This window comes from Cyanistes caeruleus, chromosome 2 (assembly GCF_971803275.1).
Source record: "Cyanistes caeruleus chromosome 2, bCyaCae1.hap1.1, whole genome shotgun sequence".
Lineage (NCBI taxonomy): Eukaryota > Metazoa > Chordata > Aves > Passeriformes > Paridae > Cyanistes > Cyanistes caeruleus.
Genome location: NC_141702.1, coordinates 116,100,034 through 116,127,894, shown reverse-complemented (window position 1 = coordinate 116,127,894; position 27,861 = coordinate 116,100,034). Strand labels below are relative to the sequence as shown.

General features: G+C 44.4%; 2 protein-coding genes across 47 annotated transcripts in view; one reads left to right on the top strand and one right to left on the bottom strand.

Moving 5' to 3' along the window:
• PAK5 (p21 (RAC1) activated kinase 5) overlaps positions 1 to 27,861 on the bottom strand; it is a 315,373-nt gene that overhangs the window by 110,725 nt on the left and 176,787 nt on the right. For 4 of the 44 annotated variants that reach the window (XM_086872947.1, XM_086872860.1, XM_086872940.1 and 1 more), the window contains one exon: positions 12,258 to 12,415. The exons of the other annotated variants lie outside the window; for them this stretch is intronic. The gene's annotated coding sequence lies outside the window, so the exon portion shown is untranslated. The remainder of the gene's footprint in view (positions 1 to 12,257; positions 12,416 to 27,861) is intronic. 44 annotated transcript variants of the gene reach the window in all.
• Positions 283 to 26,645, top strand: LOC111926465 (uncharacterized). 3 transcript variants are annotated; one of them, XM_023923140.2, is made up of 4 exons: positions 283 to 2,954; positions 12,344 to 12,487; positions 13,736 to 13,839; positions 25,945 to 26,645. In XM_023923140.2, exons 1-3 carry the CDS (start codon positions 2,561 to 2,563, stop codon positions 13,834 to 13,836), a joined length of 639 nt encoding a protein of 212 aa, XP_023778908.1. In that variant the 5' UTR covers positions 283 to 2,560; the 3' UTR covers positions 13,837 to 13,839; positions 25,945 to 26,645. The 3 variants fall into 3 exon arrangements, with proteins under 3 accessions (XP_023778908.1, XP_086729458.1, XP_086729474.1); XM_086873332.1 differs by lacking the exon at positions 25,945 to 26,645 and adding an exon at positions 14,759 to 18,156; XM_086873348.1 differs by lacking the exon at positions 25,945 to 26,645 and adding an exon at positions 14,763 to 14,901.

Genomic DNA, 27,861 nt, shown 5'->3' with positions numbered 1-27,861 from the left:
GGTGTCGGTGTGGTGGGAGAAGCAGCCGCTGCTGGTTCCAGAGGGGTCACCCAGGGCTGCGGGACCCCTAAAATAAGGGGAGGGATAGCCAGGGTTGCGGGTCACCCAAAATGAGGAGGGGAGAGGAGCGAGTTTTGCCAGCCCCCGCTGCTGCAGCCCCACTGTCGGCCAACAGGTGGCGTCACTGTATTCATGATAAATGGCATTTACTAGAAAAAGGTAAGTTTTGTAAACTATTTCTTTCTTTTTTAGCCAAAAGCTCAAGGACTCGAACAATTTTTTTTTTTTTTCCTATAAAAAATGACCCTAAATCTGACGTGAAACGTCGGCCTTCCCTGCACCCCACACAGAAACACACTTCCCCAACTCGATCACCATGGAAGTGCAGTGAGGAAATAAATTCCAGCTGGCCTCACCGAGAGGCAAAAGCCACACACCCGAGGCCAGCGAGGGAAGGCTGGGGCCAGTGCCTCCACTCCCCTTCTCCTGCCTTCTGGGCTGACCTTTAGTCTCCAGTGTTTAGAGGAGCGTGAAGGCTTTTCACGCTCTGTCAGCACACCTAACAAGCAGGGTGTTCAAACTCATTGTTTACAGAGGCAGTGCCTTGAGTTCTTCCTTTCTGGCAGCAAAAAGGACCGTGACCTTTTTTGGCCAGGACTGCAAGGATACAGGAGACTCAGGCTGCCTATTCAAAGCCTGGCAGGTACAGCCTCATCAGCCTGCAGACAGGAGACAGGAGCTTGCCCTGCTCAAGCTGGTGAGACACACCAGCCCAACCAGGGCAACCCATTCCTGCTCATCCATGGCTGGGGAGGGCCAGTGTCCCCCTGAGGCATGGCAGCCACAGCAACTCAGTTTGCCACTCACTCTCCCTGCCAAGCGTGGCAGCAGGGCCAGGGCTGTGCTGTCCTCACCAGTGGGGAGGGACTCATGTGCTTTCCCAGCCCAGTAAGAACTGAGCACAGGCGTTTACAGTCATGGCTCCTGTGCCAGGAATAGGAATGATACCTCTTTCTGCTAAATAAGCAGTGCAGGTAGTCCTCTTCCACCACAGATTTTTTGCAGGCCATGTCCTGCCCAGTCTTCTAGCAAGAAGGGCTTAAAGATTTGTAAAAGCTCTTGGTGAGTAAAATAAGTCCCCCAAATCCACACAGCCCTGCTGCCTCTTGCTGCTGCTGAGCCACTGGAAATCAAATTGGATGTTACATCCCCTTGTCCACGCCAAAGAATGATCTGCATGTTTGTACACATGCTGGGTGGGGTGCACTGTGTGGTTTTGGGGTGCAGCTGACAGCAACAACATCCCAAAAGCACCTGGAGCTGGATGGCTGTGATAGCACATCACTACTGATCCACACGATGGGATCTGCACGTTTGCACGGAGGATGAGCGAGAAGGACCAGTAAAACGTGTGTGGGTCGTGCTGACAGCCAGTCCCACGCTCCCAGTGCCTTTCCAGCTGGAACAGGGAATGAACACAACTCCCACCTGCAACACAACCACACCTTCTTAAGGGGGTCCCTTTACATGGGCCCATACCAAAAATAAATAATAAAAAAAATAGTATTTAAAGAGCAGATTCTGATGCCAAGGGTTTAGTGGTGATCAGCAGCACCTGCACTGTGACCAAGAATGGACAGAAAGGCTTTGCCTGCAGCCTCAGTGAGAAAGCACAAGAAGAGCTGGCAGCATCCCTCCCGACCCTCTGCTGGAGGTCATCTGAGTTTTGATGCAGCGTTCACCTTTGCTGGCCTCACTCACAAGTTTACTGGGCTCCCCCCAGTTCTGCAGAGGCTACAGCAGTAGCAGGGAGCCCTGCTCTGTGCCCTGCAAGCAGAGATAACTACACCCTGTGCCATGGCACTGCTCTGCCTGCCTAAGAAACGGCAGGACCCTTCCTTAAATCTCTGTTGTCATTAAAAAAAACCCTCTTTCTCCAGCACCCAGCTTGTTTCTTGTCTCTGACCCTCCCTGGACTGGCACAGTTCCTAGAGCCCAGCAGCACAGCGCTCCCAGGGTGGTTTGTTTTACAGCACAACAGGGAAGGGCTCCCACTCCTGTGCCCACTTGGGTCCTTGCCCAGACTCTCTGAAACCACCTGCATTACAGCAGTAGGAGAGTTCCAAATTTAAGAGCCTCAGAGTGCCAAACAGATATGGGGGATTATTTCAATTTCATGGTTTCCCAGTGCTACGCACACGCCCTTTGAAGAAATCCCTTAAAACTGTCTGCTTCCAAATAACCTATATACATCACTGGCCCCAAAGACGACACATGACGAAATGGCCTTACAAAACAAATCCTTACATTTCAGCCCAGCAGAGCATCCAAGTGCACAGCAAAGCCAAGACAAACTGCTTTTGCCTGAAAACGTACGTGGCTTGAAAATCCCTATTGTTGCTCTATCCCAGAAAATGATTCATCCCCCCACGGGGCTTTGCCTTGCCTCCGCACATTTCGCAAGGCTCCTGGCTTTATAACAGCGTGGCGCACGCGGTGACTCCTGGCAGATTCCTCGGCTCGCTTGAGAGTGAGGAGGCAGAAGCTAATCCTCCTAACAATGATTTTCCTCTTGCAGCATTTCTTCCTGCTGGCCACAGACTTAGTGCTCGCCATGACCCTTTCCTGCCTCTTTTATGCCTTCGCGTGCGTTTCCATCGCGTTTCTGACCTGCTGCGTTATCATCTTCTCCTTTGGCACCGTGGAGAGGAATGTTGATGTGAAAAGGAGAGCAATTGTAATTCTTGTGTCCAACAGTTCCATTGGGAGGATGTTTGCAAGGAACCTGGATAAAGCAGGTTTCGGGGTGTCTGCTGCACAATGGTCTGCTCAAGAGGCGAGGACAGTGACAGAAGAGTGCTCATCGAACAAGGAGGTAGCCCAGCTCCATCTGACTGAAGATGAGTATCAGAAGACAGTGAAAACCTTCATAGAAAGCCACTTATCCCTGAAAGGTAACTTTTAGGGCAAACTTGTGGATTGCAGAAATTAAAATGCATAAGATTGTGAGATTGTAGTTCAGCAAAGGAGGAAGGCAGGAATGCTTTAGCAAATGGCAATAACACTCTAACTGCATTGCATTTTGTTGTGCAAAACAAAAATTTTGCTTTTTCCAGGGGAAAGAGCCTGCTTTGGTGGCTGTGAAGGGCCCCAGCAGACCCCAGTCCCTGAAGGAAGGCAAGGTAGGCCAAGGAAGGAGGGGGAGAAGGTCCTATCAAGGCACAGAGGGCTGGACTTGCTCTGAGAAGAAAACACAGAAATGAACAAGGGGGAACAAAGCCCAGACAGTGACCTGAGGTGTGTCTGATTTTTAACCTCTTCCAGAATAAAAAGGAACCCAACTGAGCTCCCTCTTGACTCCTTGGCTGCTATGGGATTCATAAGAGTCAGGTCAGAGCTTTGTGTGGCAGGTTGGGACAGGGTCTCTGAAGCACACTGCCACCGTTTCTGTGGGAACACAGGGCCATAAGCAGCCTGCAGAGCTCATCTGGAACAAGCACGGGGCAAGTGTCCTACTGAGGGGATGGATGTAAGCACTGCTGGAGAACCTCCCCTGTCCTTCCTAGGTGAAGGGTGCCAGTGGGAAGACTGGCTTCTGCCCTGCTGAGTAACCCCTGGGATCCAGGGATCTGTATCCCCACAGCCATAATTTCACATCACTTGGGAGTGATGGAGAATTCAGCCTCAGCCATCAGGGCTGTACCCTCATTGCCCTCAGGGCTATGGGGTTACAAGGGAAGAGGCCAACCCCTCTCCTCCACTGTGAACCTCCCTAAGAGCCCACTGAGCTGCAAAGATCTCTCTGCTTCTGCATACTGCTGCCTTCCTTCTCCAGCTTCTTCATCCCTCTCCTCCATGCTCTTCTTTCTGTGGTCCCTCCGAGGCTCCTTTTGGGGTTTCCGAGGGCAGCATCTCTGCTCACTCACACCGAGCTGAGATCTCAGAGAGCATCCACATCTCCCCCAGGACAAGTAAGACCCTTGCTACTGCTGCCCAGCACTGAAAGTTGTCTCTGTGCTCCCAGGCCCTGCAGAGGAAGGACATTTTGGAAGTCAGAGCACGCACCATGAAGCCTCCTGTACTGCAGACACCCTTGGAGGGGTGGTAGGGAACCCTAGCCAGCACCTGCTGCTGGCTGCAGCTATTCAGGACACAGTTCTCTCACGTTGCTCTTCTCCTCAGAAGCACCCAGTAGACCAGCAGTGCCTGTGCAACTCTGCATGGCCCAGAATACATCCCCCTATTCACTGCCTGCCTGCAGGCTCCAGAAATGGCTCCCTGCACACCAGCAGTGGGTTTCAGACTGAGTGCTCGGCTGCCTGCTTGAGAATTTAGGCTCATTTACCCTAGGAAAATTACTCTGGTAAAACCTTCTAGTGTGGACAAGGCCTAAAAGCTCTCCAAGCTGAGTATCAGCATAATTGTGTTCTGGAAATGAAGAACAGAGGCTTTCTTAACCAGTAATGATCTGTGGGAGCTGGTGATTTCTGTGGGCCTGTGCTGTTCTGATTTGGCACAGTGATACCTGTCTTTTTTGGTTCTGGACTACTTTGGTCCCCGTGCTAGTTAAAGGCTTTTGCGGGTGTCTTGTTGTTTTGACAGGGTGATCTGTTGTAGGATCCATGAGGTTTTACTTTTAGGATCTCCTGCATAGTATTCACATCACAGATGTGGAAATGTATTTCCCAAGTGCTGACCCAATTGCATGGCAGATCAAAGCAGTATGTTGGGAGGGGGAAAAAAAAGAAAAATAAAAGAAAAATAAAAAGAGAAAGAAAAACCTATTTTTTTTTTCCTTGGGTTTCTTTGTTAACAGTTTCAAGTGAGTGCTGATATTCATTTTGCAAAATTTACTGTGATATTTTTGGCATAGGTGAACATGAACACTCACCACCAACTGACTGATAATGAAAGAATTTAAACCAAATCAAAAGCCTGCATTAGTGGGTTCCCACATGCAGTTTGGTCAGCAGGATCTGAGAGAGATCCTTCTCCTGGGCAGGAGAAGAGTTAATCCTGTAGGGCAGAAGCATTACACCATCTTCTCCATTTAAAAACTTCTCATGCACTTCGAGTATGCAATTTTTAGCTTCTAAAGAAATGAACCTTTGCTAATTTTTATGGGTTTTGGTCTTCTTTTTTTTTAATTACTTGTCCCCATAGGACTTTTTTATGGTTGCATCTTTGATATGGTAAATAAAATGATACTTGTTCTATATAATCAAATCTTTTGAAATTCATCCTAAACGCCTTTCAGAGTAACACAGTGAAGACAGAATCCCCTAGTCATGGTTCCTTCTAGAATTAAAATACTTGTAACAGCTAAAATCATCTGGCTTTCAATCTAGTACAGGCCCAGCAACCCAAATTTTCAGGAAAGCTAGTACATTTATTTTGCAGTGACTGTACAAATGAATAAGATGCTACCAGGCCTAAGGAGAATGTAACAAAGACACAGAGAAGTGCAAGTCAGCCGCCTTCCAAATTCTTCCTTTGCTGTGTGATAGCTTAACTTGGTTCATAAAAAGCCTTTGTTTCTTCTGGCTTTTAGCATTTGGTGCCTTTAGATCAGATATTGAAACTTTCTCTGTGACCAAGAGGTCAAAGAGACAGAGGGAAAAAGATGAGAGAAGGAGTTTTATTGCTCACCTCCAGTAGCTGAGCTTGTACTATCAGATATTGCAAGAGCTCTTGGCATCATGTCCAAGTCCTCTGGGATCGAGCTGCTTGAGAAACTGCTGCGCCGTGTTGCTCTTTGGGCAGGTTGCCTGGAAATGATGGCAATTGCTTCACAGTTTTCAGGATTGACTGCAGGGAGGGTGGAGTAGGGCAAGGAGGAAAAAATGTAGTGGGAGGCAAGACCCAACAGACAGCAACCTGACCTGACTCAAAAAGTGTTCAGACAACCAAAGTGCTCGTCTGGTTAACTGCTGGAGCCTCTGCTGTCACAATACCTCAGGGTTCACCTGATCACATACAAGTCACAGGGCTAAGCAAAACCAGCACTGACTGTGCCAGAGGATCACACAATTGTTTGGGTTGGGAGGGGCCTTAGAGGCCATCTAGGTCCAACCCCAATGCCACGGGGAGGGACGCCTTCCACTAGACCTGGTTGCTCAAAGCCTCATCCAGCCTGGCCCTGAACAGTTCCAGGGATGAAGCAGCCTCTGTAATTCCTCAGGCTCCCACAGGAGAGATGATCCTTGATGTGAGCAATGCCTCACCCTGGACAGTCTTCCTCTGTTCATTCAGATCTCTGCTTTGCTGAAGTTGCTTACTAGAGTTCTGTTGGTTTTCATTGGGTCAGGATTTAGTTTCTTGTATCTGAATCTCAGATAAGACCTGACAACTGCTGGATTCTTTGGTACTTACCCACCCCCCTCCCTCTATCCCTGTTTCTGAAATAGAAAGGGCAGTAACTTTTACACAAGCAGAGAAAGAACTGATGCAAATTAATAATATCAATTCCTAAATAATGTTGGGACCTATATCTGAAATATTCTGCCATCACCACACTTCACCATGTTTTTTCACACCTGTAGCAAATGCATGTTTCCAAGCCTTGTTCTGCAGGCTCCAAAGGGCCTGAGAAGAGCTGCCTCAATGCAGACAGCTAGGCCAGTGGGAGATATTGGACTGTCATCCTTGGCCATCTGTCCTCCTCTCCATGTTGCTGCTGGCAAAGTGGCTCTCATGACCTCTCCCTAAGTTAGCGCAGGCAAGATCACCTTATCATTTGATCAGTTTAAATGGGTGTGTTAAGTCGTGTTAATCCAGCTCATTACTTTCTTCTGTGCACCGTGGGACACTGATGAAATCTCTTTGAGCAGAGCTGTGAGGGCAGTCACACCAGCCTGTGAAGGTACAGCTAATCCTGGGCAAGGAGGGGTGTCCATAGCTGCAGTGGATTGCTCAGGGCTGTGCACTGAGAGGTTGGCAGAGCTATACAGAGACTGAGTTGTTGAGGTTTCCAGCAGCCCCGTGGCTCCTTGGACAGTCTCCACCTCTTCCAAAGGTCAGGCTGCTTTTGCAGTTCTGCTGTGCAGCAGGTAGCAGTGGTAGATGCTCTCCAGGTACTTCCCCTTGCCTCACACCTCTCATTCAGCATTCCCAGACTTTAGTTTGCTGTACAGTTTAGTCCAGGAAGACACTCTTGGGACAGAGATCCAGAAAAGAAGACCCTACAGTGAGCCTGAACAGGAGACAGAGACATTGGAACTGCTGCCATGTGTGGTGACCACACTGTAGAAACTTTTGTTTCTAAGGATGCCTGTGTGGTTGATCAGGTTATGTTGTTAGAAGGTAACCCTTACTTTCCATGCTGTGCTTTCCTTAGGATAAAGGCAAGGCCATCCAGTCATTCCTACACTCACAGCAGAGAGAAAGTTCAGCTTTCTTTTGGAACAGTCTAGCTTAGTGCATGGCATGAGCAGCCGTTCCCGCAACTGCAGAGATGGATTGAACAGATGCAATAATCATTGACTGCAATAAACTACAAGGGAGTAGGAATGAATAAAGCAAACAAAATCATATACTCATGCAATTTTAAAGAGTACTGCATTATTTAACTTCACTCAGCTACAAAAACTGCAGGCCACCTTGGATAAATCAGCCCATTTTCCAAGCTGTAAATGACCATGTTTGGACTTACGAGTGAAATGAATAACTTTTGCAGCTATGTTTTTGTGTCTTTAATGGGGGTTATCCAGTTTTTGAAAAACTGGCTTGCAATTATATTGCCTTGCTGTCTCTTGGGGATTTATCAAAACGAGAGAAGCACTTTGATACAGCAGAATCAGGGCTATGAAACCCAGAGAGAAAAAATAGATCTCATTCTAAAACTATAGGCTGGGATGAGTTACTTATTTTAAGATGAAGGGGAGTTCCCCAGTCAAAGCTTCTTTTTAAAAATAGGAATCTATGCATCACCTAGAGTCAATGTGTCTTTTTCTTTTTCCAAATGAAGCCCTGAATCCAGTTCCTCTGGACATTTTATGGGAGGCCAATTTTCACTTCCTTAAAGTGGTTTTGTAATTCTCTTTTTTTGACAGACAACTTCTCCTCCAAGCACCGAGCACCCGGGACAGCCACATAGAACCTCCTGATTAAAGTGCTACACAATCCAGAAAAGCTGCAGCAACACTTCTCTTCTGTCCCCATCCCTCACTCATTGCCTGTGGGCAGAGCCCATTTGGGCTCAAAACCTCCATCCCAAAGCTTTGGTTTTTTGTTGGTGGCCAGAGGATCACTGCTTGAAAACCAAGATCTTTAAGCAATAATTAAAAATGCCTGTTGGTCTGCCCTACGTTAAAAGGAGGGTTTTTTATTTGGGTGCATTCAGAACACGTTGCCATGCTCACCACCAATGCCAGCCATGAGTACAATATGGAAAGAGAAGGAGGTGAAAGAGCCATGCACTGCCAAGACATTTTTTATCTTTCTTCCAAACCTTCTGTTTACAGACAGGAACAGAAGTGGATCAGTTCTCAAAAACAAACCAAACAAAGCCCAGGCAGTTGGATACTTATTTTACACTGGCTCCTAAATTCTGCCAGAAGCCATTTTTAGCATCCTAAACAGAACACTCCTCACACTGCCCCCGCTTAGCTCATGTGAATTTTAGTCCTAAACCATAAGTTTATCTTACAACAACCCCTAGACAAGAGTTTTATTTCCAAACTGCATCAATCATTAAACCACACAAGACTGAAGAGTATTTTTAGAGATTGCCAGAAAGATATCTATATTTATGATATGTCATTCTTTATATGAGTGATCAACACCTTTTCATGAAACTGCAGTGGCAGGATTGGAGATGCAAAGTAAAATAAACCCAAATGATCTGGGAAGCTATTTATTTATCATTTATGCATGATGCTAAGCTAATCTCTGATTATGGAAGTCATTGGAAATAACCACAGGTGTAACATAACCCTTACACTAACTAAAAACTTCCCAGGAAAGAGCTTATCATTTCATCAGTCTTCCATTAACCAGAGCTGGGCAGCTTCTGACCAGAAAATATTTTGGAAAGATACCAGTAGTGAAGCCCAAAGAATTTTCAAACAATGCAGTTTGTCAAAGTGTGTGTGCCCCTGGATGTTTTTATTCCACCCCTTACTTCAGTCCTTCTGGAAAGGACTTTTTCAAGAGGTCAGTTTTAACAGGGAAAGGGAATCAAGTGAGAGAAAACATTTCTGCAGCTCTGCTTTCCCATATTACAATGTTTGGAGACAGAAACCTGCTGAACAGTTCTAGCACATATGCTCAGAGACTTAATTTGGATTATATGGTAAAACTGAACATGTATAAAAATTGAACACTTCTGTATATGATAATTAAATACTTCCCTGATACAAATAAATTATCTTTGTGATTACACAACATCTGAGTAGATTATTTATTTTAAATCTACTCTTTTCATATTTCCCATTTAACAAACTGTTTTCCCAACACGTAGGCTGCAAACTCCAAGGTAACACAGAAAGACTGTGTGGCATTTTTGGTAGGAAAAGGGAGGCAAGAGGAAACTCTTGTACAGAGTTCTCCTTGCAGCAGGACAGAGAAGTTGGCCAGGTCCGTGGTCAGCTCAGCCCCTGGAGCTTTGCTTTGGCACTACACTGTTCCTCTGCTTTTCTGGGGTGGTCCTGAGGGGACGAGTCTGGCAGATATAGCCCGTGGCACTAAAGCTCTTAAAAATCCCAACACAGAGCTGAATTTCACCCCTTGGTAGGCTGACTTAGTAATACTGACTTCAAAAATATGGCATAAGTTTAGGACAGGCAACCATCTGCCACCAGAGGGTTAAAAATAAACTTGGTTTTTTTCACATCTATTGGATTAAAAATGCACGTGGTGAAAACATTTTAGACCTGATGCTTCATTATCATTAGTCAAATAATTTGTTCTGATTGTTTTGTCAAAAAAAGAAAAAAAAAAGAGAAAAAGAAAAGGAGTACTTTCCTTCTGTTCTTGGGTGCTTTTCCCTGGTTTCTAGAACTACATTTATTCTTTAGTTTTCACTGCTCTGGTTTGGTCAAATAGCTTGAAATCTATGAGCTGTCTGATATGAAATTACCCTGCCAGGCAGCATTCATTTCTAACCCCTGACTGAATGTAACTTTTTAAACCAACAGACTGAGGCACAACAAATAGTTATTTTCAATAATGAATAGCATTCATATTTCCTCCCATAAAAACATTTCTCACCAGAGAACCATTCCCAGGGGTTAATCCAGACATTTACACCTGTATGTGTCTATCTTGCACAACACCTGGCTGCTTCTCTTACTGGCTTTCCCCTCTAGATCCAAGTGTTGGCATTTAAATTCCATTCTGCCTTGCCCTCAATGTAGAAACATAAACACCACAGAAGTCCATTTAAACCTTAGAGCAGAGCCAAAATTTAGTAGCCAGAAAGTTTTTGATTTTTCTAATCCTGTTCTGGATTTGAAGCGCTCTTTTCCTGTATGTCCAGGTGCCTGACCTTCATTACAGCCTTGTTTCCCCACTCCCATTTCAAGTGGCCATTATTAAATTTACTGAGATGTCACCAATCTAAAGCTAAAACTCCTTTCAGGTTGCTTGCCTTCCTCTCCTTCCCTTCAGCCACCTTTGTGGTTTCATATTAAATATACTAAAAATGCATTTTCTCTCTTTTTTTGCTACTCAAGACTTGAACATAATCAGGAAAGCTTTTAGTCCTCATTAGGGATTTGAATTTCCATCCTGTTTTAAATTATGGAGGGCACATTTTCCAATGAATAAACACACTGATGGAAAATTCCCGAGCATTTCCCATAACCATACACATAACATTAACTAATTTACCAGGTATTAAACTGCAAAGGGAGGAACCAGGTCCTTCTTATCCATCCATTCAAGAACAGCAGACTCCAGTGTTATTTATATAAGGTCCAGAAAATAAAAATACAGGCAGAAAGATGAGAATAAGTTACAACATTAAAAAAAAAAAAAAAAAGAGAGAAGAGTCTATAATAATACAAAAGAAGCAAAGTCCCCAAATGTTTGGATGCTGGAAACAGAGGTGACAGGAGGAATGCTCCTGTCATCCATTTGCTCTCTGTATCCCTCTCTTCAGACCTCTCCAGCAGATTTTTATTCAAGCCACCAGCTCCAGGGCACAGATCATGTCTGTCTGCGTCAGTCATGTGGATACTGATGCAAAACAGGTCGATGCATTGACTCTGCAACTCAGCCATGGCAGCAGGTAAAAGGAGACTTTGACTCCTAGCTCTGTTTTCTGAGAAGCAGAGAGGCAAAGTGCTGAGAAGGACAATTCTTGGCCAGAAAAAAGTCACCTGGAGCTTTTCTTGGGCTCTTGCTAGAACATTAAGGAGGCATTATTCTGGCTCTCTCTCACCAAGGCCAGGCAGGGCATTTCTTTCCTCAAGCAGGAAGTCACTGTCTCCTCCAACAGCACCCAGCCTTTCCCCTCTCCCATGGATGCACTGTCTGGAGACAATCTGGAGCAGCCACCAGGTATTAGAGAAACATGACTCCTAAGCAGACACTGCATTCTTATGGGTCAGAGCCCCTTGGCACTCTCTTTTGAAGTTACCCAAGCAGATAAAAATCCCCTTTCAAAGATTATTCAGACAGAAATGCCCCAGTTCTGATTCATTTTTTCTACAGAGTAAAAAACTTCTGTACCTGGATATGCCCCCATGTGATATTTGGATGTAATGGCTTGGCATTACAAAGGGCATAAGAGCCTTAAAGAGAACAGGTCTCATTCAGTGATGGTTTCTAATAAGTGTAATTTGATTTTTCCTCAAACATATTTCTTGGAAAATACTGCCCTTGCTTTGCTTCTAAGAAAAGCAATTTTCTAACATTTGTCTGATCATAAAATTGATTTGACCTTCTGCAAGTAATCTGACTTTCCAGCAGGTTGCTGAACTATTTGAAGTGCATTAGGTTGTTCATAGAACACAGCTTTCTCTTGTTTATTCTGGATAATCTATTCATATAACCGATGGAAACACAAAACTTTCATAGAAAGAACTTCAAGGAACTGATAAAAAAATAAAGATTTGAAATTCCAGGGGAATATGTAATAACACATTTTAGTGGACACAGAGAGGAATAACTACATTTGAACCAGCTCTGTTTCTAATGCTGTGACTCTTGCAAACTATGGCCCCCTCCTTCCCAGCATGGATGGCTGCTATTGAGCTCATTACCTTCAGGTTTTTAATTAGAATGAGCTGCAAGTGGCAAGATTTCATCTATACCTGTTATGTCTTTGGAGAAACATCACCATGTGATTCAAGAATGAGCTGGGTGAGTTAACTTAGCTCATGTCCTGTTGATTTGGCAGGCATGTACGGGAAGATGAGGAAGCCGTCGATCCTGATATGGGATGAAGGGGCACCAGACACACGTGGGGTACCTGAGAGAAAAATCTCCTGTGAGGGGAAGAAAACTTTCAAGGCTCCACGCAGGAACTGCTTATTGCAGACAGGTACAGCTGAACATATTGCATTTTCTGACAATGTCTAGATGAGGGGAAAATGTCTTTATAATGTTGCACTCAATAAAGGGGTTTTTTTCCTTAACATTCTTTCCAAAATTTCAAAAGCAAAGCCCTTGTTTGTGGCCACTTCTCACCAGGTCACAGAGAGCTTAAAATGTGGGTTTAAAGGTTTTAGCTAATATTCTGGATAAATGTTGCTCTCAGATTGGTCTTTTAAACAAGACTACCTGGGTAGGACAGAGCCAAGATGTGCAAAATCAGCTCTGCAAAGCTCCCACTGTTCCAGGGACCAGCTGCATTCCTTCCTCCTGACACAGAAAATAAAACCTCATGGCTCCCATAAGCAAAATGGAATTCAGTAACTGGCAGCACTGGGCCTTTATCAGATGGCAGAAATTCTCCTGGCTTGCTCTTCCCATGGAAAATACTGCTGTTTTAGCATTCACTTGGAAGAACTGTGTTGTCAGGGCTAGTTGCTTGTAGGAAGACTTCCTGATTAGAAATAACCCTCTAATTAAAACATGCCACATTCATTTGTAGTTACTTATTCAATTATAAACTGCAAACAATAACCTTTAGTTTTAGCTGTGTGTGAAATGTCCTCTGTGAGACTGCCACCACTGGAAGGTGTTCTTTGGGCTTGTAAGGGTCTCCACAACACAGGCAGGTTCTGGCCCTGGGGTCCCAATGCACTTAGGAAAAGAGCAGTAACAAAAATTAAAAGAGCAGGCAGCTAAATACTCCTTTATGAAATTGAAGGAAAAAATAGACATCTCCTCCTTTCCCAAGTGGTAGGGATTAGATGTGGAATATATCCCAGAAAGATGATGTAAACAATCCAGAAATCTCTCTCCCAACTGCCTGGTTCTCCCCCCATCCTTACTCCCCACAACCCCTCTCTGGATCCCAGGCAGCCAGCACTGGGAGGTGCAGCACTGATGCTCACTGCTAAACCTCCTGCTGCTGGCTTCCATGACTCAGGTCATGTTTGGGGGGCACATTTGCGCTGTGTGGAGGGAGCTCAGCCTGTGAGCAGCCCCTTCCCCACAGCCCTGGTGCAGAGAGCAGTGGCAGGAATGGTACAGGGAGCAGTACCTCTAGGGTGTTCACTCTGGGAATCCAAAGCCCATCGAGGCTGTGCTAACAAAGTTTGGTTTTGGGGTTTCTTTTTATACATAAACGTCATCTTTTGCTATTGGGTTAGTGGTTTAAACAGTGTCACTTTTCTATTTGCAGCTCTGTGTGTCTCAATCCTCTTTCACCCACTGACCTGTGTCTTGAGTTTCCTGAAGAGAAGCCCACAGCTGCTCTTGCCTCTGCTGAAGTCCAAAAACTGACAGGTGAGGCAGCACTCAGGGCTCAGTTACCTGCCAGAGGTAACCAGCACCTCCCTTACCCCTGCTGGGACAGGGAAGGGGGACCCAGGTGGTGGGGAGAGGGCTGGGAGAACACCCAGGAGCAGCCTCCTGCAGCACTCTGACACCTCAAGGATGCTGCCTTTCTGCCTCAGTGTGGCCCTGAGGAGTCCAGACCAGGGTACAGCAGTACATTCAAACCAGTAGCAAACACAAGACCAGCTGGCTCAGTCTCCAACACTGAGGCAGAGCATTAACTGCTCTCCAGCAGCTCACTGGATTTTAATATGTACAATAATTGCTCTTAAAGGGGAAAACCCCAAAATATCCTGTATCTTGTTTATTGCTGGACTATCTGCCTCCAGTTCCTGTACTCTCACTGCTACATGTTCTGAAGGCCCTTGAATTCCATTTACTCCAGCACATGGCTGGAAGAGCAATTGAAATGGTGTTCCCCAACATCCCTGCTTGAAAGGGAACACCCAGGGCACCCTATGATTCCAGGCTTTAGGACAGGAGAGAAAACAGAAAAAAAAATTAAAAACAGAAAATAAAAGGCCAGACTGTTGATGAGATGACCTGCCAGTGTCTTCACTGGGCGGTCTGATCTTTTCTTGCTAAAGGGGAGAGAGTCCCTGGCTCTCCATCTAACACTGCTGCAGGTTTCTGGTTCTCAGTAGCATCTTTAACCTTTCTGAGTGTTGGATCAGGGCCCACTGAGCAGGCTCTGGATGCTGCATGGAACACAGAGGGGGATACAGCCTGTTTGCCCCTGCCCTGTGTCACCAGTGGCCGCTGCAGCAGCTGGGCTGAGGCAGCACATACAGCCAAACAGCAGCAGGAATGAACTCAGGGAAATGAGCAAACAGCACTGAAGAGCTGAAACTCTCCTGCTGTCTTTCAGCCAGGAAGGAAACCCACAGAGCACTACACATTAGCACTGTCACACCACAATGAAAAAAAGGAGCATAGCTGGGATCAGAAGTGACAAACTCCTGGCAGCAGAGGATTATGAGCAGTGACTTCAGTTGCAAGACAACAAAAAAATGTGGATGAAGACAGAAAACACCTTCAGAACCATGACACAGGTGTGCAACTTCCTTGTAAGTCTAATCTGTAAGGAAGAGAACACCAAGACACTGAAATTTTGGGCTGTTCATTACAATGCTGTACTGTGCACACTGGGATATGCACAGAGGAAAAAACATCTGAGGTGAAAGGAAATAAAGGAAGAACTCTGCTGGGAAGCAAAATGCTAGGGCTTGGATTTTATTATCTAAAGCCACAACTCAGAACTGCCTGACTGATGATAAGAGATGTCACCCTCCCAGGGAGCTGGATCCAGGGAGGAAAAGGAAAGCTTTCAAAACAGCTTGTGTAAGACATTAAACCAGCTTAATATCAAATCAGACTGAAAACAAACATTTTAATTCTGTAACATCAAAGCACTGAGAGAGAACATGCTAAAGCAGAAAATTCCTGAATTAAAAGCTTGAGATTTTAGTCTTTACACATTTGGCAAATAACCAGTTACATGAATAATGCCAAACCCATATATTCTGCAGAACATCCCAGGAAATGTTTAGTCAGAATCCTGCTCTGTCAATTCTCTCAGTGTAAAATCCCATTCTGTGCACATAACCCTGTACAATTTCAGCTGATAACTGTTATTTTCTCCTCCAAAATATGGCAGGGGACATGTGTGGGCTGCTGCATAGCTACTGCTTCTCTCCCAAAGTGACATTCAAGCAAAGGATGCTGCCTGCTTGTGTACACTGTTGTATTCATGGTCTGAATTAGAGACATTATTAGAGACATTATGTGAGCAAAGCTCCTGAAGACCTCAGTGGAAGTTTTGCTGGCCCTAGGACTTGGAAATGGTCTACATTTGTTTATAAAGCTTTCCAGTCCATTGGGATACAGGGAACTACTGTGTGCAAACATAAAATTATGACTGTGAGGCAATACCACCATGAGATAAATTATAACTGCACTTAAAAGTATGTTTAACACATATTAGTTATATCGAACTAACACTGAAGTTATAGACTGCTGAAGATGACTAAGGGATCTGAATGCCCAGATGCTTTTAATTTGAGTGGGAATGAGGGATTTGAATTCCTTAAATAGCGTTGAATGTTTCATCACTAATGTATAACACAAAAAAATGAAAGCAACTGGCTTTTCAAGCCTAAAAACCTGGCCAAAATATTCTGGCAATGTCTTTTTAGACACATTTCCCTAAGCATACAGCCATTAAAATTAGAGATTTAGAAAATCCTGAAAGTATTCCAAGTCTTGATGAATGTTTTCAGAAAAAAAACCCAACAATTCCAACATGTTTTTCAATAGATCACTTGGATCCATTTAATAAAAATGTAATTGGGCTATAAAAGTCTGCTAAAAGAAAAATAGCTTTAGCACCAAAATTCCATATCTTGCAACTCAGAACAGAAAGAACTGATCATCCAAGACCTGTTCTTTCACCTCAGTCTTAACTGCAATACTTCCATTTTTTGAACCTTTTTAAGAAAGTGCAGAATTTGACTTCAAATAGAACAGATTTTCCTGGGAAATACTGTAAAATTATTTCCCAACAGAACTGAAATGTTAGTGGTGATAGAGAACCAGAGGGAAGCTGGTTACATGAACACATCCTTTTACCACTTTAAATTATGTTAATAACTAATCTACAAGCCAATATTATTCCTTTATAGATGTCTGCATGCCTGTCAAAAGATACTAAGAGAGGATCCCCTTGGATTAAAGACTCTCCAGCACTATCACTCCCTTAGTAACAATATCCCTCTATTTTTGGGAACATTTTTCTCCTAACTATCCTCCCCTGAGCAGGGGTCAGACACAGGAACAGCTCCACTGAAGCCAGAGCAGGTATTAGCCACCTCCACACTGGATATTGGGAGGTATTTCAGACAGCCTGAGGTGAGAAACTTCCCTTCATATGTTTATTGTATTCAGGAAAGGACAAAGAAGGAGGAGAAGGCAGGGAAGCAAAATAATGATTAGTGTAATGGGATTTGCTATTCTTGTTAATAGTTTAATCAATATAAACATACAGAACCCTCTGACGTGCTTGCCATGCTCAAGTTTCTCTATAATTAGCTCAACACTCTTAAGCCATGGTTAGTACCACCTGCATTTCTACTGCTCACTTCTGCAACAAAGGAAAAGGCAGGACTGAGATTTTCTGTGTCTAAAATTCAGCCATGCACAAGTGACCATGCCTTGGTGTGTCCTGGCTGTGCTGGATACTCCAGACACACAATGTGGATGTGACAGGTCTTGGGACAGGTGGGACTTGCTCAATATGAGCAGAATGATCGTATGTGTGCTGTGCTCCAAGGCTCTGCTTGCACCAGACTTGCAGGAGGAGCCACACGTGCTTCTCACCTGCACTGGAGACAGCCCAACACTTCCAAGGCTTTGCAGATCACACACATCTGGATCCTGTGCTTGTCACACAGTTTTTCCTTGGAGGAACAACTCAGCAGCAGCCCCTGAGCTGAGAGTTCATCGGTGAGGTAGTGAAGAGATGCAAAAGATAGGAAGGCAAGAGACACAGCAGGATGAGGCAGAACTGGTCCCAGGGTGGGACAGCACCAGGCCCATGGAGGTCACTGCAGTGAGGCTGGTGGTGCCACGCAGGCTTTGCTGAGTTTTTTACTAGAGCAGTTGTATCTGCAATTTGTGCCATGTCAATCAGGGGATGTTACTGGTGTCATACCACAGGACACAACATGTGTTCTAAGGAGCCACAGGCCTTCTTTACAATCCTTTACCTTGATTTTAGGTAGACAGAGAAAGAGAGTTTGTGTTAACTTTTGCTTTCATCTCTCTAAACAGATAGAGCCAAAAGCATATATAAACATCATATTGGTGTATCAGTATAAAGCTCATTTAAAAGCCTTAAAACTGACTTTGAAATAAGCTGAGACAATCTCCAAATTGACAAGTGCAAGGCAAGAGGGGAAATAATCTCTACAAATGGCAGATTTCCCTGAGGAACAGCTTTCTCCACTGCAAAGCTCGAAGAGGGGGGCACTCCTCCATCCAAATGCCTGTCCCCACAACCTCAGGAGAGGGAAGTTGTGCCATTTATAGCTGCTCATCTGTGAGCAGACACTGCATTGAAACTGTGACTGCCACAGGCAGCATCTGTCCGAGCAGCCTGGGTCCCAGAGTACAGGAACTCGGAAATCATGAAGTCACAAGATTAGTTTGCTATAATGTGTCTAATTTATTTTGGCATTCCCTAGGGATGAAAATAAATAGCAAAAATGAGTATGGGCAATGCTGTTGTATCAGCTCCGAGAAGCATGAAAAACCACAACTGCAAGAAACAATGTCTCATGGGTAGTTATTTTGGCCTTTTAAATATTTTTTTTTAATAAGGGACAACTCACAAGTTTCTATTGTGCCACTTGGATGCACTTAGCACTGCACTGTGTCACAGGTCAGCTCGTGCCCAAGGCAAAGCCTGAAATACCATTCCTCCCTGGAGCGCCAAGATCGTCACTGCACAAATACGTTCAAACAGATGCAAATATTGATAACGCAGCGATACGGGAAAAGCTCCATGCGTCCAAGGAGAAGTTAAATAACAATCCTCTCTTGCCTAGGACCAGCAGAACAAACCTCAAACACTGATCAAAACCTTAAATACCCACTGCTATGGCTGAATTCTTGTTTCAGAAGGGATCTCCCACTCCTCTGCCTCTTTTCCAGTGGATGTGAGAACCTGTCCACCCCTACAGACAGGACAGTGAAACTGATAGGAGCATTACAGAGTATGACCTGGGGAAAAGAGAAAGTCAAGGGGTCTGGAGTTCTAATCCACTGCTCCAGACAGGCTTTGGATAATGCTGCTGACCAATCATCCCACAGCATTTGAACTTGAGCATTTCTGTTAAAGAAATCTTCACATTTTCAAGAGCTTGGGTTTAGGAAACCGAGATCAAGCCAATTAGACATTGGTTGTCCCACCAATTAGTCAGTTTTCCTAATGAGGAGAATTCAGTGAAACTGCTTTCCTGGGAGCTTGTTTATAAAGCAAGTTCAGAAGTCAAGCAAAAAATACAGTTACCTTGGTTATTCCCTATTTGTAGTACTACTGCTGCTGCTTGGAGAGCTGCCAGAAACCTGTTCTACATTACTGCTCTCTATCAGCCTCCAAAACCATCACTGAGGGGCTCAGGCAAAGTGGAACAAAATCAACAACTTGTACTTCACACACTAATTATGAAATGAGTTTTAAGTTAGATATTGTGATTTACTCCTTGCTTCATGCACCCTCCTACCCTGTTCTTCTCTGTACTCACACATTTAATACTTGTTACCCTAGAAAGTTACACTTACACATTCAATGCTTCCAAGATGGAAAACCTCTGGATAACTAGAGTTGTACTGCTGAGAAAACAAGATTCCCTTTCCATTGAGATGATATTACTGGCTCAGATTTAGTTAAGTCAGCCTGGATTTATGCTGGCAGATTAGTGTAAATCAGCCCCAATAGAAACAGAGGTCTAGAATGGATTTCCAGAGATTATTTAGTCCTCTGGTCTGGGTAGGGGAGAACATGCAAAGGCCATTCCTGACAGGGTCTAGCTTATTTTGAAAGAGTCACAGAGCTCTCCCAGGAAATCTGTTCCAGTCCTTCACACTCCCTTAGAATCAGATTAGTTACTAAAAATAAAGTGCCCTGATTTTCCCCGGAAGCAATTTAGCCCAAAGATTCTTGTCTTAACTGCCAGGGTCAGGAAGACCAAATTATTGCCTTTTTCCTTCATAGCAGCTGACAGTGTTTTGGGGAGAAATAGTCTTCCCCTCAGCCTCTCTCTCCTGAGAATGAAACCCCCACCATCTTCCCTAGCAAATCAAGCCTTTTAGACCTTGGATCAGTCTTCCTGAGCCTTTTCATACTCAACCCAGTCCAGCTCAACTTTGAAGTACCCTAGGCAAAAGCAAATGCTCCTGCTTGCTGGATTATTGCACTTTCCACAGGGGGAACAGTCCTGCTCACTCACTTAATGTGCCTTTTCCGTAACAGCACGGTGTTGTTTATTGATGATCCGCTTGTGAGCCATCAAAATCTTTCATCCTTATTGATAAGTCACCTACACATGTAGCTGTTGGTCCCCAACCTGTCCTAACTACAGAATAACCTATATGGAGAGTTTATTGCAATACATAAATCTGTTTCAGCAGAGGGACAATGCACTGTTTCAGCTGCATGGCAAGATGATTTTGGTGGGTTTTTTACCACCTCTCCACCTGCAAGCTTCAAACTGAATTCTAAGCCTGCCCAGTGTGCTCACAGCTTTTCCAAAGTGTTGCCAGCTGCAAGTTTAAACTGCATTCTCCCTCTTGCCTCAGCCATCCCATGAAAGACAAAATAACCACCCCCTAAAACACATCCCTATCAATTTTTCAACCAGTTTTGCATCCAAATATTTTCAGCCATATCATCATTATAAAGGCACATGTGAAGCAGCTTCAGAACTTAAATCTTTGAGTCTCGTGTCACAAAAAAAAATTTTGCTGCCTGTTACTCATCCCCTCAATTTCTTTTAGGTGCTCTCCAATAGTTTGGTTATTTGTTCCAGTGTTTTTCCAGGAACTAAAGGTAAGCTGGCAGGTCTGTAATTCTAGACCTGCTTGTTAGCACCACTTTTGGACCTACAGCTCAAACCTGCACTACTGGGCTTTGCTCCAACAGACCACTTTAGCCCATATTTAATTAAGAGGGAGAGACATCTGCGGCTGTAGAGTGGTTGAGTCACATGCTTATTGCTACACATGTGCTTGGATGTTTTTCTGGTTCCTAAGAATAGATTCATATAAAAAAACAAACAAAAAAACCCAACACACTAAACCCAAACAAAACAGAGATGTATTTTCATACAATGCTTACAGCTTTAAGAATGGAAATAGCAAGACATACTAAACATTGATTTTTCACTGGTCCTAGGAGATCATTCTCCAATGCTCTGTGATCATCTCCACTATGGTGACTTCTCCTGCTGCTTCATTCTCTTGTTTTGTTAAATCTCTCTTAAATCTCCCATAATACCTATTACATTATGCCTCCAGCACATTCTTCAGCCTTATTAGTTCTTCCTTTAAGGGAGATAATGAATTGATTAGATGTCACTTAATCTGTCATGAACTGCTATTGACACCTCTTGCAGCAGCTTTCTGTGCATTCCAAGGGTGTTTTTATGCTTCTGAAAGAGAGAGTACTGACAGCTCTGGAGAGCAAGACTGATCTCACTCCCAGGCCAGCTCTGTCCAGAGCAGCTCAAATCAACAGAGCTCTTAAATCTCCTGACTTCAGGATTACCTCAAGCAACATCCCAGAAGGAAACAGCACATTGAAAATGGTCAAAGGACCAGCACACAGCAACAGAGCTCTCCCAGACTCCTCTGCTGCTCCCCATTGTCCCCTCCAACCCCTCCTGATCCCTGCCTAGGGCAGTTTGCTTAAACACAGCCCTTGATCTCATGCTGCTGAAGCAAATGAACCACTTACAGCAGTGGAGTGAGCTGGACTGCCCTCCCCACTGGTAATTCCTCAGCTCTGCCAGTCCAATGGATAATTGTCATTGGAACAGAGTCAATGGATCATCAGGTGCTGAGTCCCAGCCCCTAACTCCCATCAGTTTTGCTCTGCTGGGTTTTCCTTCTTTCTGTTGCTGCTTGTTCCTCCCTTCCAAGCCCAGGATGGATGTGGTCAGTCAGGTTTTCTTCCACACCTCTTCTATCTAATTTCTTAACATTCTCTCCACATGAATCATTTTCCCAGATCAGCAAAGAGACCTCAAAGCACACTGCTTATTCCAGACTAAATTTATCTTATGCATACAGAATTGGGGAGGAATTCCAGCTACCAGAGCTCTCTTGCAAGCTAATTATTCTTCAAAGAAGTTTTAGACAGTCCTGGGGAGCATCTAACTATTGATTTTCTACTCTGTATAATTTCCCTGCAAAATGTAATCATTCTCCTCCTTTCTCATACTGTCATTTGTCTCTCAGAACAACCTGGGAACAATAAAATAGTGGGATAGAGGGCACCAAGAAGGGCACCATCAAAAAAGATATATCTCTGTGCAAGCAGGGGCTGTAAAAGCAAACCCAAGAAATGTCTGTAGACCTTGTTTAATATTCATCAGCCAGTGTAGGGTATAACTGAAACCCAAATGTAACTGTTCTGAAAATTCAGGCTAGAAGGAAATCAAATGGAGACAGCGCTCTCAGTGTGCTGCCATTTCAGAGTTTCTCATTTCAGGATTTCTAGAAAAAATGTACCACAGAGGGAAATGTTATTGAATACATTGGTTGCTTACAAATGGCTACATTTTTATAGAAATACACTTACTGGGGAAAAAAAAAAAAAAAAGTGGCAATCAGAAACTCCAAAGAACTGGCCTAGTATAAATCTATTCCTAAAACACAATTTTATGGAACAGCAAAATATAAATGGAATTGAGACCAGCACATCTTAAAAATCCTGTTGTGCAATATTAAGCTGGGGTTTTTCCTCCATCTCTTCGCACAAGAAACTGTGACACATGATTAACTTAATGAACATTATGAATGCCTTTTGGCTTCAGAAATTTAGCACCTTTAAATACACCTGTAATCAGAATATTTAAGCAGATACTGAGTTCCCTGCTGCTGTTTAATTCCTGTGTGTTTGCTATGAGCTCCAGCCTATTTAAGGACACCAAGGAATCATGCTGAGGGACAAGCAGGCTCTGGAGGGGCCAGAACCACCTTGATCATAATCAGACGACACAGACAGAAAGATAAGGGCTTGTGAGGAGGGAACAGGGAGAACAGGGCAGAGCAGTAGTGCTTTGCCCATGTCAGTGCTGCCAAAACTCTGTGATGTAACATTAAGCCACTCCCTGAGTGTTTTAATCAGGACAGAGCTGCACAAGGCCAGCTCCACGAGCTGCCTTTGGGTCTCTGTTGACCTTTGTCAAGGATTTGCTTTTCCCTCCTGGTATGGCCACAACAGAGTAAAGAACTGATTTTGATTTCTTCCATGCCTGGGATTAAAACTTTGCAGGACCTGGGACAAATGTTGGGTCTGAGGCTGCATTGCCCAAACTTGAGCCTGGTTTAATCAGGTTTTGCCCCCCCCCTTTCCTCTAGATGTCAAATCACAGTTCAGGAGGGGAAATGAAATGCTTTAGAAAGTGGAATACACAATTATGATTTGTGGTAGTTTTTTTTACTCCTTTTTCCAGAGATTTCCAAGTCTTTCCTGTTTCCCTTGGGAAAATAAATTCTTATCAGAAGCTATTTAATGACAGAAAAGGAAAAGCTATTATCAACTTAAAGAAAAAAAACCACCAAGAACAGCTGAGCAAATTTAGGTAAACTCTGTCCTGCTGCTGCCAGGCTGAGAAGCTGCTGCTCAGAACGCAGCTCCTTTGGTATGCCAACACTTAGCTATGCATCCTGGCATTCATTATTTACCAGGCTCCATGTGACACAGAGCTTTCAGAAACAGCATATTCTGTAGAAACCCAGATAAGAACTTAGCCTCCAAATGTTCCCAATGCTTCAGGAATGGCTTTGGTTCTCAGTGGTCTGAAATACAACCGTGGCCATCGCTGTCCACTGCCAGAGGAACACCAGTGGGCTCTGCTCAAAAGGAAGCTGGTTGGAGGTGGAAACACCATCACGGAATAGGGCTGCTCTGTGGCCCATTGTCTGAATTTGAGTCAATTCCTCTTCCCTGATTGTCTGGCACCCTTGGAAATCTGCTAAAATTAAAAAGGAAATGCAACAGCAGCAGAGGAAGAGAATGGCCAAAACCCATATGCAAAGTTTACCATTAAAACCTTAAACCCAAAGTTCCAAATCCAAAGGCTTAAAGTTATGCTTTGAGACTTTGAGTTATGCTCCCTGTGAGGAGCATTAGCAATGACCCACTTTAGAGTGACTCTAAGCAGCTGGAGCCCTTTCAGGAGGCCTTGAACATTCCCTGTGCTGTTCCAAAGCATCTCCCTTACATTTGGGGGTCCATTCAAAAAGTGGGCTTTTGCATGATGGCAAGAAGTACCCTGGCAAAATCCCTTTAGGATTTAAAATACATCTATTTTCATTTTCCCAGCATTAACAAGAGCACTGTCTTCTACACCTTCAGGCACCTGCATGCCAAGAAATGAGGGCAAGATGCACAGATGCTGCAAGCCAAAGGAGAAGATAAGCTGGGGAGAAGCCAAGCTTCACCCAGGAGCAGAGTGACATTTCAGAACACTGTGCTTGGGAAGATGCCAGTCCAAATGATCTGCACACTGCCTGGGCTGGAAAACAGAGCCCCCATATTTCTGTAATGATGCAGTTGCAATTTCTTATCAGGGATGCAGCTGTTAGGGGAGGTAAAACTCCCAAGTCAGGGAAACTGCTCAGCTCAGGGGTTTAGGAAAACACCAGCTTCTGAAATAAAGGGCCTGTATGTTTTCATAAATGTAGGACAATGTGAGGAGGCAGGGAAAAGGGCTCAGAAACTGCCCTAAACAATAACATTTCCATCCTGTTATCCTCAAAGAGCTGGCCCTGCCAGCCATGTACTCCCCCTCTGAACCCAGAACCTGGCTGTCTGTGCTGTCCCAGTACAGGGCCAAGGAGGTAACCCCATGCAGTTGTTCAAAGATGTTAGGCTGGACAGTGCTTCTGGCAGCTGGAGATGGAACTGTGTCAGAAAAGCCAAACCTTCCTTTCCCTGGGCTTTCCAGGAGGAAACCAGACCTATTGATTAATTCCTTTTGCATAATGTAAGTGAGGTTTAGGACCAGAGGCAAGTGGGTGAGTGGTAGCTGCTGTCTCAAGTCACTCTCTGTGGGTCTCAAATTGCACCAGTGAGTTTAGCAGCAAATTTCAGTATCTCTGTTTCTTCTGTTCAAAGCCTCTCTGCTGTCTATGATACAGCTCCTCTTGCATCCCTCCAACTCTAAAATATATTTCCATCCTTTGGGCTTTTTTTTTTTGCTTTTTTTTTTTGAGGGTACATCAGTGTCTGCATGTATTATTCTTGTCCTGTACACAGGACGACTCAGACTTGTGAATAAGGAAACCAGGCTTCTCTGTCACATTCATCTGATTTGATCTGTTCTCTTAGACCACTTCTCCTGCACTTCCTTACCCATCCTTGTGCCCCCACTACCAGCTGATACACTGCTAAGAAAAGGCAAATGATACCCAGTACAAAATTGAAGTGTAATTTCCACCGAGCTATTTCCAATAGAAATTGGTGTCTTGGCTCCTCCAGCCTGGACCAACTGGCAAATGATGTGCCACCTTCTGGGCTGTCCTTGAACAGCTGAACACAAGGGCAATGGGAATGTCAACCACCCAGTCTCTGATTTATACCCTTAGCTAGAGAGGGATAACAGTAAAATTATCCACACCTTCCCCTGTACCAGCACTTCTCAGGATGACAGACCTGGGTGCTTTTCCAGCAGACTCCTGGCTGTGCTGGTCATCACCTCAAAGCACAATCTGCCCTTCACCTGAATGTCACTATACTCTAGAACTATGCAGCGACCTGGGGTTATTCAGCAGCAGCATCACCACGGGCTCTGTCCAGGATGAACAAACACAAGCCTTGCTGAGGCCTGTAAACTGATGGCCCCACGGAGCAGGGAAGAGAGATGCTGCTTTTCGCTAAGAGAAAGCAGCACCCTCCTGTGCTCATGTACATTTATTGCACTGCAAACTCAGCTCTTTTGCTGCTCATCAGCACAAAGTATTTTTTGGCCATCAGCCTCCTGGGTCTCTTTCATTGCATCCCCCTCCAGCTGTGTTTTCAGGGATGGAACTTTTCCGCTATTCCTGTAAATCATCCCAGCCCGCCTGGTTTCTCGGTGGTATTTCCTGCTTGTCCGTTTGTCTGGCCTGCTCCCTGCCCGTCAGATCCTGGCTGATGTGCGGGCGCTCGGCATTATCGAACCCCTGAACCTGGGGCAGAGGGTGCTGCCCGGGGCTGCAGGGCAGAGGCCACTGCTGCCTGCACAGGGGAGGGGGAAGGTGTTCAGGACAACCCCTCTTTTCCTGCAGGTTTCTCCCGCACAGGCTGCCACCTCGCGGGCATGGACTGGCACAGGCGTTTTCCTGGAAATAGCAACTCCCAAGTGCAAAGAGCTCATTACAGTCAATATTCTGCACTGATGATCCAAGGAAACCGCAACCCTTCGAGTCCCTGGCTTGGCAAAATTGTACAAGTGTAGAGATGATAAAGTTGTTCAGCTTCTAATGTGGTTGGGGGGGATCAGTTTTCCATAAAAAGAAGAGCTCTAACTGGCAAATCTATAGGTGCCATGGTGGAATATTAGTCAGAAAGAGCAGGATTGGCACACTTACTCAAAAGCTACAGCCCTGCTGCCTGTGTCACTGTAGGAGCTCCTTGTATGAGTCAGATTTCACATTTCTTTCTCTTGCACGGTCAGAATCTGCATCAATCAATGTAAATATGTCCTCTGCTTTTTCAGGCACTTAATTTACACCATGAATCAAAAATACTGGAAGTTAATTCTGGGCAGATTTCAAGTAGGATATTTAAGGCTTGTGTAAACTTCTTTAAAATCTGCTAATTCTTATATTGGATCAGTTTATTGAAAAATCATTGAACCAATTTTGTATTTACTCTAATACCACTGGAATTTCCCAACAGTGTGACAGTGTAAGGGCTTTTCATCAACTGGGAAGAGTCCCTGTGTTCAAACATATGCTGTTTCTCAAATAAAATTAACTTTTAACCAGAGATAAATCCTAATTGCATGATGTTGTGCCCCTTTTTCATTAATCCTCAAGTTCAAAACAGTTGACCTGATGAAAGTGTATCTGCACTGTGTGCCTAAGGTGAAAATATGTCCTGGATGAGACCATTTTGATTTCACCACTTTCCAAATCTTGTCATCAGGAAGAAAAGGAGGCTTGATCTCCCCTCATTCTTATCCTCCACCTCCAACTGAAGTTCTCAGTTTGCTGTGTGGAGGTAATCCTTCCATGACAGAAGTGTGTATTAGTCTGTGTGGACAAGCAGCCCAAGCATTTTTACTCCCTTGGGATCATTTTGCAGTAGCATTTGGAAGTCAGAATCATCCCACATTTGTCTTTCAAGTCAGAAATGAGAGACATACAGCAGTGTTTATATTTTTGTTTGTTTCTGGAATGTGTTATTTAGAAGGTATAGGGTGTCTTTTCACTTTCCACACTGCCCCAGCATAAGGAAACTCCAGCTGAACCATCTGTCCCTGGGCCAGGGGTGTTCCAGCTGAAAAAGGATCAGTCACTTCAGGTTAGAGAAGATGGCAAATTTTCCTGCTTCTAAGAGAATTTTCTTTCCATGTCTTTCTCTTGCTTTGTTACCACTCCAGTACTGCCAAAAAGTACTTAATCTTAGGGATTTACTAAAATAACTTCTGACAAATGGAAGACTTAATATCTGGAATAGTCTAGACACCGTATGCAACGACAAGATTTGAAAATGTTTCAGGGGTAGAGATATTCCTGCCTTGCCTTTTAAATAGAAGTCATCTCCTTTTTTTTGACACACTGAGCAATATACATGGCATCCTAAATCTGTTTTGTCAACTGAGTCCAGAGTTTTTAAAAATATGCAGCAAGATTTTAATACAGCTCATCACATTATATAGAACCAGACATCCTGCTTAGTCCTCAAAAGCTCGATATTCCCCATGCACAGCCCCCATGCAACTGCTCCTGTCTAATTCCATGGGATGAGAGCCTCCCATTGGCTCCTTTCCTTTGACACCACAGCAGAGCCTTCTCCCAGAGTAGGACGTGCAGCTCTCCAGCTCAAAAAACTGTAAGCCTTTCTGTTCAGACTATCTTTGGATGTTTAACTGCACCAAGCCCCCATATTTTCACTTTCTTCCTGGAAAGCTACTTGTCTGAGTCCTGAAATGCTTGCCTGCAGATGCAAATTCAACGTCAGCTTTTTGGGTATTTGCA

What these genes read in the sequence shown, in the direction of transcription:
- LOC111926465 (XM_023923140.2), top strand. Translation starts at nt 2,561, where the DNA reads ATGATTTTCCTCTTGCAGCATTTCTTCCTGCTGGCCACAGACTTAGTG. An exon ending in AAGCCACTTATCCCTGAAAG is followed by an intron (nt 2,955 to 12,343) that starts GTAACTTTTAGG and finishes TTGATTTGGCAG; the next exon opens with GCATGTACGGGAAGATGAGG. An exon ending in GAACTGCTTATTGCAGACAG is followed by an intron (nt 12,488 to 13,735) that starts GTACAGCTGAAC and finishes TTCTATTTGCAG; the next exon opens with CTCTGTGTGTCTCAATCCTC.